Raw genomic sequence first — 9834 nt, 5'->3', positions numbered from 1 at the left:
GAGGGAGGGAGGGAGGGAGGGAGGGAGGGAGGAAGGAAGGAAGGAAGGAAGGAAGGAAGGAAGGAAGGAAGGAAGGAGAAAGAAGGGAAGGAGGGAGGGAGGAAAGAGAAAGGAGGGAGGGAGGAAGGAAGGAAAGAAAGAAAGAGAAAGAAAAAGAAAGAAAGAAAAGGAAGGAAGGAAGGAAGGAAGGAAGGAAGGAAGGAAGGAAGAAAAGAAAAGAAACTAAATGAAGGTGAGGCACAGTGGCTCATGCCTGTAATCCTAGCACTTAGGGAGGCGGAGGCAGGAGAATCGCTTGAACCTGGGAGGCAGAGGTTGCAGTGAGCCAAGATCGCGCCACTGCACTCCAGCCTGGCTGACAGAGCGAGACTCCATCTCAAAAGAAAAAAAAGAAACTAAATGAAGGTCAGACACAGTGGCTCATGCCTGTTATCCCAGCACTTTGGGAGGTCAAGGCAGAAGGATTGCTTGAGCCTGGGAGTTTGATACCAGCCTGGGAAACATACTGAGACCCCGTCTCTACAAAAGTTTTAAAATTTAGCTGGGTGCGGCTGGGCGCGGTGGCTCACGTCTGTAATCCCAGCACTTTCGGAGGCGAGGTGGGTGGATCATGAGGTCAGGAGATCGAGACCATCCTGGCTAACACAGTAAAACCCTGTCTCTACTAAAAATACAAAAAAATTAGCCGGGCGTGGTGGCGGGCGCCTGTAGTCTCAGCTACTCTAATGGCTTAGGTGGGAGGAACTCCTGAGCCCAGGAGTTTGAGGCTGCAGCGAGCCATGATCATGCCAGTGCACTCCAGCCTGGGTGACAGAGCGAGACCCTGTCTCCCCCATACCCCTCCCCCCAAAAAATCGCTCGCTGCTGGGTTGAACCTTGGCTGTATGATGGCAGGAGTGGAAGCAGGAAGACCTGAGAAGAGGTCATTGCAACAACCTGGGCAAGAAGTCAGCGTGGCTCAGCCCAGGTGGTGGCAGTGGAGGTGGGGAGGAGTGGGAAAATTTGAGAGAGACAAAAAAGACAGGAAGCTCAGGTCTTGGCAAGGGCTGATAGACAGTATCATTGAATTCTTACAAAATTCTTCTTTTGAAGAAAAGCCTGGCTGGGCACAATTGCTCATGCCTGTTATCCCAGCACTTTGTGAGGCCAAGGCAGACAGATCACTTGAGGTCAGGAGTTCGAGACCAGCCTGGCCAAAATGGTGAAACCCCCATCTCTACTAAAAGTACAAAACTTAGCTGAGCGTGGTGGTGGGCACCTGTAATCCTAGCTACTCAAGAGGCTGAAGCAGGAGAATCGTGAACTCGTGAGCAAAGGTTGCAGTGAGCGGAGATCACACCATTGCACTCCAGCCTGGGCAACAGAGTGAGATTCCGTCTCAAAAAAAAAAAAAAAAAAAAAGGCCTGATACTACCATTTTTCAGAAAAGGAAACAGAGGCCCCAGAGAGGAGTTGATTGCCGGAGAGTGACTGCGTAGCTGTCTGCCTGAGTGCATGCCCCTGCCCAACCCCAGGCCTTGCCTGTGTCTCCCGTTCCTTACTTGGGCCCTCGTTGCATTTGGTGGTGTTGCAGCACTTCAGGAAGTGGAAGGTGTCGTTGTTGTGGAAACCATTGGAGCCTGGGCAGCCGGGAAGGTAGCCACAGCCGCGGAGGTGGCGGTCATCCTTTGGACGACGCCCTGTGGGGGCCAGCGGACAGAGGTCAGATGTCAGATTGTGAATGAGGGACTAAGATGGGATATGCCCGCAATAGCAGGCATTCAACCATTCACTACTTCACCTTTCATCATAGGACCCTCATTTTATCTAGGACAGTCATAGATCTTGTCAAAAACTACATATTCCAGCCTCTCTAGGTACAGTCATGTGATGAAGTTCGGACCAATGTGATATAAATAGAAGTGCTTTCTGGGACTTCCAGAAAGGAGAACACTTACAAAAGGAGCAGTGCCCCCTTTTTTGTTCCTTCTTTCCTTCTTCCTCCTTCCTGGAACTTAGATGTGAGACCCGGAGCTCCAGCAGCCATTTTGGACTATGAGGCATTTTGAGAATGGAAGTGATGTGTAAGAAACAAGAAGGTGGCTGGGTATGGTGGCTCACGCTAGCAATCCCAGCACTTTGGGAGGCTGAGGCGGGTGGATCACAAGGTCAGGAGTTCGAAACCAGCCTGACCAACATGGTGAAATCCTGTCTCTACTAAAAATGCAAAAATTAGCCAGACGTGGTGATACACATCTGTAATCCCAGCTACTGAGGAGGCTGAAACAGGAGAATTGTTTGAACCTGGGAGGCGGAGGTTGCAGCCAGCCAAGATCATCCCATTGCACTCCAGCCTGGGCGACAGAGAGTGAGACTCCATCTCAAAAAAAAAAAAAAAAAAGAAACGAGAAGGCATCTGGGTTCTTGGTGACTCTGGAACTGTCCTTGTGGCCCTGGACCTCTTGTGTATGAGATAACTTAGTCCCTTGCTGACATCCCTGTTACTCTAGGGTTGTTAAGTGCAGTCTTGGGGAGGAGCAGAGCAGGGAGGAGGAGTTGCCAGCAGGTTGGGGCTCACCTTCTTCACCTTCTGGGATCCAGTGGGTCACCACATCCAGGCACTGTTCTTCAGGGCTGCGGCATTGCAGGCTCTGGTGCCGGCCCCTCTCACAGCTCATGTCTGATGAGCCACAGGAAATGCATTCAAGGTAACGGCTTCGGGAAAAGGTGACAGCCCGGCCTGTTTGGAAGAGGGGGAGGGGAGTGAGACTCCATGGGGACAGTCCTGGAGCCCCAGCTCTGCAAGGACTCACTGGGCATCAATTCCTCCTTATCCCACCCTGCAGCCAGTTACTGAGCCCTGTCTATTCTGCCTGCTGAATCTTTCTAGAATCCACGCCCTCCTTTCCAGCCCCATGGACCAGTCCAGATCAGACCTCCTTCAACTCCAGCTACCTCCCTAGCCTCTGGGTTTCCATTCTTGTCACCCCCTACTCACCCCAATGCAGCATTTCCACATGGCCCTAGAAGTATATTTCTTTCCTTTTTTTTTTTTTTTTTTTTCCCTGAGACAGAATCTCACTCCATCACCCAGGCTGGAACGCAGGGGCGCCATCTTGGCTCACTGCAACCTCCACTCCCTGGGTTCAAGTGATTCTCCTGCCTCAGCCTCCTGAGTAACTGGGACTATAGGCATGCACTACCACACTGGGCTAATTTTTGTATTTCTAATAGAGACAGTAGTAGAGCTGGTCTCGAACTCCTGACCTCAAGTGATCTACCTGCCTCGGCCTTCCAAATTGCTGGGATTACAGGCATGGGCCACTGCACCCGGGCCCTTAGAAGGGTATTTCTTTTTTTTTTTTTTTTTTGAGACGGAGTCTCGCTCTGTCGCCCAGGCTGGAGTGCAGTGGCGCGATCTCGGCTCACTGCAAGCTCCGCCTCCCGGGTTTATGCCATTCTCCTGCCTCAGCCTCCCAAGTAGCTGGGACTACAGGCGCCCGCCATCTCGCCCGGCTAGTTGTTTTTTTTTTTTTTTGTATTTTTTAGTAGAGACGGGGTTTCACCGTGTTAGCCAGGATGGTCTCGATCTCCTGACCTCGTGATCCACCCGTCTCGGCCTCCCAAAGTGCTGGGATTACAGGCTTGAGCCACCGCGCCCGGCCAAAGGGTATTTCTAATACTCATATTTGACCTGTCTCTTCTCTCCTCAAGACTCTTCCATAGCTCCCTACTACCCTCAAAATAAAATCCAAGATCCTCAGCATGGGATTCAAAGCCCATCAAATACTGGGGCCTGAGCACCTCTCCTGCCTTGTCTCCCTCCACTATACCCTCAGACTGTACTCCACACTGACTTCCCACAGTCCACGGCTACACATGTTGCCTGCCATCCAGGCCTTTGCATATGCCGTTGTCTCTGTCTAGAACACCTTTCCTTTGCTCTCTGCCTTCCCTAACTCCTACTCATTCTTTAGGTGTCAGCTCCAATTTCACCTCCTCTGGGAAGCCCTTCCTGATCCACCAGGCTGGAGCAGCTCCCACACACCCCTGGACTCCCGCATCCCACTCTGGGTGGTCACTGTCTGGTGACAGGTATATCTCCTCTACTGGACTGTGAGCCCCAGGAGGGCAGGGCCAGGGGCTGTCTTGATCACTACTGTGTCCCAGCACCACCTGGCACAGGGCCAGGGACAGATAAGATATTCAATACATATTTGTTAAATGAATGAATGAATGAGGAATTACTTAAAACCTTTCTATTGTTCTCTGTGGTAGCCTGTCTCCAAAATGGCCCCCAATAATCTCTGCTCCCTGGGATTCATGCCCTTAAAGAATAGGGCTGGCTGGGTGCAGCAGCAGCTCATGCCTGTAATCCCAGCACTTTGGGAGGCTGAGGTGGGAGGATTGCTTGAGTCCGGGAGTTTGAGATCAGTCTGGGCAACATAGCAGGACTCTGTCTTTAAATTTAAAAAAAAAAAAAAAAAGAAAAAAGAATAAGGATGCCCTATGTAGTCAACGGGATATTATGGAAATGATGGTATGTGCCTTCTGTGGCTAGATCATAGAGCACATGGCAATTTTTGCCTGGCTCTCTCTCTTGGGTCACCTTTTCTAGGGGAAGCAGCAGCCATGTTGTGAGGACACTCAAGTAGCACCATGGGGAAGTTCAAGTGGCAGAACTGAGGCCTGTGCCAAAGCCATGGGAGGGGAGCATTCATGTGAGTGAAGCTACCTTAGGGGCCTTCAGATGACTGTAACGCCAGCTGACATCTTGACTGCAGACTCATGAAGGATCCTAAGCCAGAACCACCTAGCTAAGCTACTCCAGGGTTTTTGACCTTCAGAAACTTTGGGAAATAATGCATGCTTATTTTATTGCTGCAATCTGTAATGCAGCAATAGATAATAGATAAGCAATCGATAATACACTACCTAATTGTCCCAGGAATCAAAGACTCACTTGACTGATTCCTGATCACTTTGCCTTTTGCACGAACCTTGTGGTGTTGGCCAACTGGATCCGTTACTTTTCCCTGGAAACACCAGACTCATTCCTCTGCCCAGCCCTTGGCTCACACCATTTCCCATGCTTGGCATGCCCTCCCCGTCCTGACCCAAGACACATCTAAGCTGAGTCCAAGCCAAGTCTTAAAAAAGTGAGAGGACCATGTCAGCCAAGGCTCTTAACTGGCAGGCTTGATTCAATTAGGTGAATCACTTACATCCAAAGCCCAATCATCCCCCTCAAAGAAAAATAACTACAAGGCCACCCATGTCTTCTCATACAAACTTCCATGAAAATGAAAACACAAATTCTCGTCATTGCCAAAATAGCTGTTCACACCTAGAATGCCTTTTCCTTGTGCCCTACTTTCTCTAACTCCTACTCATTCTTCAGCTGTCATCTTCAATTTTACCTCCTCTAGGAAGCCCTCCCTGACCCATCAGCCTGGAACAGGTACCTGCTCTGAGCTCCCACTGCCCCCTGAATTCCCCATTTCTAGTTCTGCCCACTCTGGGTGGTCACTCACGGGTCTCCTGTGTGAACTCTTTTTATGCCACTCTTCTAAATGCCAATGATCCTCAGGGCTCTTTTCTTTTCTTTTCTTTTCTTTTCTTGAGTTAGGGTCTTGCTGTGTCCCCAAGGCTGGAGTGCAGTGGCACAATCATGACTCACTGCCACCTCAACCTCCCTGAGCTCAGGTGATTCTCCCATCTCAGCCTACTGAGTAGCTGGGACTATAGGCGTGTGCCAGTACACCTGGCTAATTTTTGTATTTTTTGTAGAGACAAGGTCTTGAGATGTTACCCAGGCTAGTCTCAAACTCCTGGACTCAAATGATCCTCTCGCTTCGGCCTCCCAAAGTGCTGGGATTACAGACATGAGTATCGCACCTGGCCAGGGCTCTGATTTAAGCCCTTTTTATTTCTCACAGTATAGACTCTTTCATGGGGTAAATACTGAAATGACTTCATTTCCATCTATCTGCTCATCACTCACAAATCTCTCTCTAATCCAGGCTTCTCTCTGAGCTCCAGACCTGTACATGCAACTGTCTCTTCAAGGCCCCCTGGCTATACCTCAAACACCTGTCCCAAACAAAACTCCCCATCTTCTCCCACAACTGCTCTTTTTCTTGAAGTCCACACGTCCAAGGCGGCCCCATCCAGTCCCTAGGGCAGAAACCTGGCAGACCCCTTGGTCTTCCACATCTGTGAATCAATCCACATGCTTCTACTGTTCCATCTTCTAGCTCTTTAATCTTTTTGCTCTGCTGTTTCTGACCTCTATCAAGCATAACTGCAGAGTTCTTCATTTGAGTCACTGTTCTATATTTTCTGTTGGACTCTTAAAAAATGGATTCCTTGGCCGGGTGCGGTGGTTCATACCTGTAATCCCAGCACTTTGGGAGGCCAAGGCGGGTGGATCACGAGGTCAAGAGATTGAGACCATCCTGGTCAACATGGTGAAACCCTGTCTCTACTAAAACACAAAAATTAGCCAGACATGGTGGCAGGCGCCTGTAGTCCCAGCTACTTAGAAGGCTGAGGCAGGAGAATCGCTTGAACCCGGGAGGTGGAAGTTGCAGTGAGCCTAGTGCTGTTGCACTGCACTCCAGCCTGGCAACAGAGTGAGACTCCGTCTCAAAAAAAAGGATTCCAGGTGTTAAAATGTACCCATTCTTCTGTTTTCCTGAATATATTGATCGTAGCAATTTTCATGTTTCCTGTCCTATAATCCAATATCTGAATCACTACAATTCTGTTTGGATTTTTCTCTTGGTTTCTGGTCAATTGGTCCTTTTTCTTTTCTTTTTCTTTTTTTTTTCTTTTTGAGACGGAGTTGCTCTGTCACCCAGGCTGGAGTGCAGTGGCCGGATCTCAGCTCGCTGCAAGCTCCACCTCCCGGGTTTACGCCATTCTCCTGCCTCAGCCTCCCAAGTAGCTGGGACTACAGGCGCCCGCCACCTCGCCCGGCTAGTTTTTTTTGTATTTTTTAGTAGAGACGGGGTTTCACCATGTTAGCCAGGATGGTCTCGATCTCCTGACCTCGTGATCCGCCCGTCTCGGCCTCCCAAAGTGCTGGGATTACAGGCTTGAGCCACCGCGCCCAGCCTCCTTTTTATTTTCTTCAGGATACCTTGTAAGATTTTGTTGTTGTTGTCGTTTATTTTTTGTTTTGTTTTGTTTTGTTTTGAGACAGAGTCTTGCCCTCTCGCCTAGGCTTGAGTGCAATGGTGCGATCCTGGCTCACTGCAACATCCTTATCCCGGGTTCAAGCGATTCTCTTGCCTCAGCCTCCCAAGTAGCTGGTATTACAGGCATGCGCCACCATACTCGGCTAATTTTTTTTTTTTTTTTTTGTATCTTTACAAAGGGGTTTCACCATGTTGGCCAGGCTGGTCTTGAACTTCTGACCTCGGCCTCCCAAAGTGTTGGGATTAGAGGTGTGAGCCACCATGCCCAGCCTGGTTTTTTTTTGTTTTTGTTTTTTTTTAAAGATGGGGTCTTTCTACGTTGTCCAGGCTGTTGTGCAGTGGCTATTCATAGGCATAATCCTGCTACTGATCAGCACAGGAGTTTTGACCTGCTCAATTTCTGAGCTGGGCTGCTTCAGCCCCTCCTTAGACAACCTGGTAGTCCCCTGCTCCTAGGAGATCACCATATTGATGCCAAACTTAGTTCAGACACCCTATTGATATAGCACATTACAGCCCAGAACTCTCAGGCTCGAGTAATCCTTCCAAGTAGTTGGGATTATAGACGCATGCCACCATGCCTCACTATCTTGTAAATTTTGATCAGATGCCAGACATTATAGATAAAAATCTGTCAAGGGCCTAAACAATGTTTTCTTCTTCCACAGAGAGTCAGGTTTTCATTCCTGTCAAGTATTGGACCTAGGCTTGTTTAGGGCTCATCTATTTCACTTTGGTCCTTACCCCTAGGGTGGTCTTAGGGGGAAAGCCTGAGATGCTTACCAAGGCCTCTCCAGCTTGGCAACCTGTGTCCCCAGTATCACATGTCTGCTGGAAGCCTTGTTCGCTTTTGTAGCTTCCCATTTGCTATTTTTCTCTTCCAAGTTTCTTGGACTCTCACCCTGTGCATGTACAGCTTGCCAACGACTTGAGGGAGATTTGTTTGCAGGTTGGGAACTCCCTTTTCTGTGGTCCCATCCATTCCAGGATTTTAACTCTCATCTTCCAGACATTCTGGCAGCCCCAAACTCCAACCTCCGTCTTCTCAGTCTAGCGACTCTCTTTCTGTCTGGGCTCTATTTCCCTTCCACAGCAGCAGATTGGCAAGTGCACTCCGGGAAAAAACCAGGTTGTCTGTGGAACCCAAATTTTATGCTTCCCTTATTTCAGAGGTTGTAGTGCCTCAAGTTTCTCCTTTCTTTCTTTCTTTTTTCTTTTTGAAACGGAGTCTTGCTCTGTCGCTCAGGCTGGAGTGCAGTCATGTGATCTTGGCTCAGTAACCTCTACCTCCCAGGTTCAAGCAATTCTTGTGCCTCAGCCAACCAAGTAGCTGCGACTACAGGCATGTGCCACCACACCTGGCTAACTTTTGTATTTTTAGTAGAGAGGTTTAGTAGAGAGGTTTAGTAGAGAGGTTTCGCCATGTTGCCCAGACTGGTTTTGAACTCATGAGCTCAAACGATTCACCTGCCTTGGTCTCCCAAAGTGCTGGGATTATAGGCATGAGCCACTTCGCCCGGCCAAGTTTCTCCTTTCATTTGCTGCTCTCCAGTAACTTCTAATAATTGTTTATTATTTGTCCAGCATTTGCAGCTGTCACTGGCAGAAGGGTTGGTCTGATACAAGTGACTCCATCATGACCAGAATTGCAGGTCCCCTCCCACATTTAATCTACCACTAAGGCCTGCTTCTAAATAGCTCTTTTTTGGCTTTTGTTGAGACAAGGTTTTTCTCTGCCGCCCAGGCTGGAGTTCAGCGGTGTGATCACTGCAGCCTCCAGCTCCTGGGCTCAAGCAATCCTCCTGCCTCGGCCTTCCAAAGTGCTGGGATTTCAGGCGTGCGCCACTGTGCCTAGCCTGAACAGCTCTTAAATGTATCCACTTCTCTTCCTCTGCATATCTGACACACTTCTCCACCTGGACAACCTCACCCACCCCCAGGTTGGTTTCCTCTCATCTACTCTTGCTTCCTTTCAATCTATTTTCTGTCCTGAGGTCAGAATAATTTGTTAAAAATATAAATGAGGGCCAGGTGCGGTGGCTCACGTCTGTAATCCCAGCACTTTGGAAGGCTGAGGCGGGCAGATCACGAGGTCAAGAGTTCAAGACCAGCCTGGCCAACATGGTGAAACCCCATCTCTACTAAAAATACAAAAAAAACTAGTCAGGCATGGTGGCGGGTGCCTGTAGTCCCAGCTACTTGTTAGGCTGAGGCAGGAGAATCGCCTGAACCTGGGAGGCAGAGGTTGCAGTGAGCCGAGATCGTACCATTGCCCTCTAGCCTGGGCAAAAACAGAGAAACTCTTGTCTCAAAAAAAATTACAATAAATAAATGTGATCATGATATTCGCTGTTTAAAACCTTCTGTGGGCCGGGCGCGGTGGCTCAAGCCTGTAATCCCAGCACTTTGGGAGGCTGAGACGGGCGAATCACGAGGTCAGGAGTTCGAGACCATCCTGGCTAACACGGTGAAACCCCGTCTCTACTAAAAAATACAAAAAGCTAGCCGGGCGAGGTGGCTGGCGCCTGTAGTCCCAGCTACTCGGGAGGCTTAGGCAGGAGAATGGCGTAAACCCGGGAGGCGGAGCTTGCAGTGAGCTGAGACTGCACTCCAGGCCGGGCGACAGAGCGAGACTCCGTCTCAAAAAAAAAAA

The 9834-nt window shown here is 49.4% G+C and overlaps 1 protein-coding gene across 1 annotated transcript in view; it reads right to left on the bottom strand.

The window, feature by feature from the left end:
- The window catches only part of PLAUR (plasminogen activator, urokinase receptor), a 27061-nt gene that overhangs the window by 7675 nt on the left and 9552 nt on the right, over nt 1-9834 (bottom strand). Inside the window, exons 4-5 of the mRNA XM_017885911.1 lie at nt 2558-2719; nt 1542-1679 (exon numbers count right to left, since the gene is read on the bottom strand). Of these exons, the coding sequence (XP_017741400.1) occupies nt 1542-1679; nt 2558-2719 (300 nt within the window). The remainder of the gene's footprint in view (nt 1-1541; nt 1680-2557; nt 2720-9834) is intronic.

Source organism: Rhinopithecus bieti, unplaced genomic scaffold (assembly GCF_001698545.2).
Source record: "Rhinopithecus bieti isolate Rb0 unplaced genomic scaffold, ASM169854v2 scaffold_15643, whole genome shotgun sequence".
Classification (NCBI taxonomy): domain Eukaryota; kingdom Metazoa; phylum Chordata; class Mammalia; order Primates; family Cercopithecidae; genus Rhinopithecus; species Rhinopithecus bieti.
The sequence above is the reverse complement of the archived record's forward strand: the minus strand, read 5'-3'. Positions and strand labels throughout refer to the sequence as shown.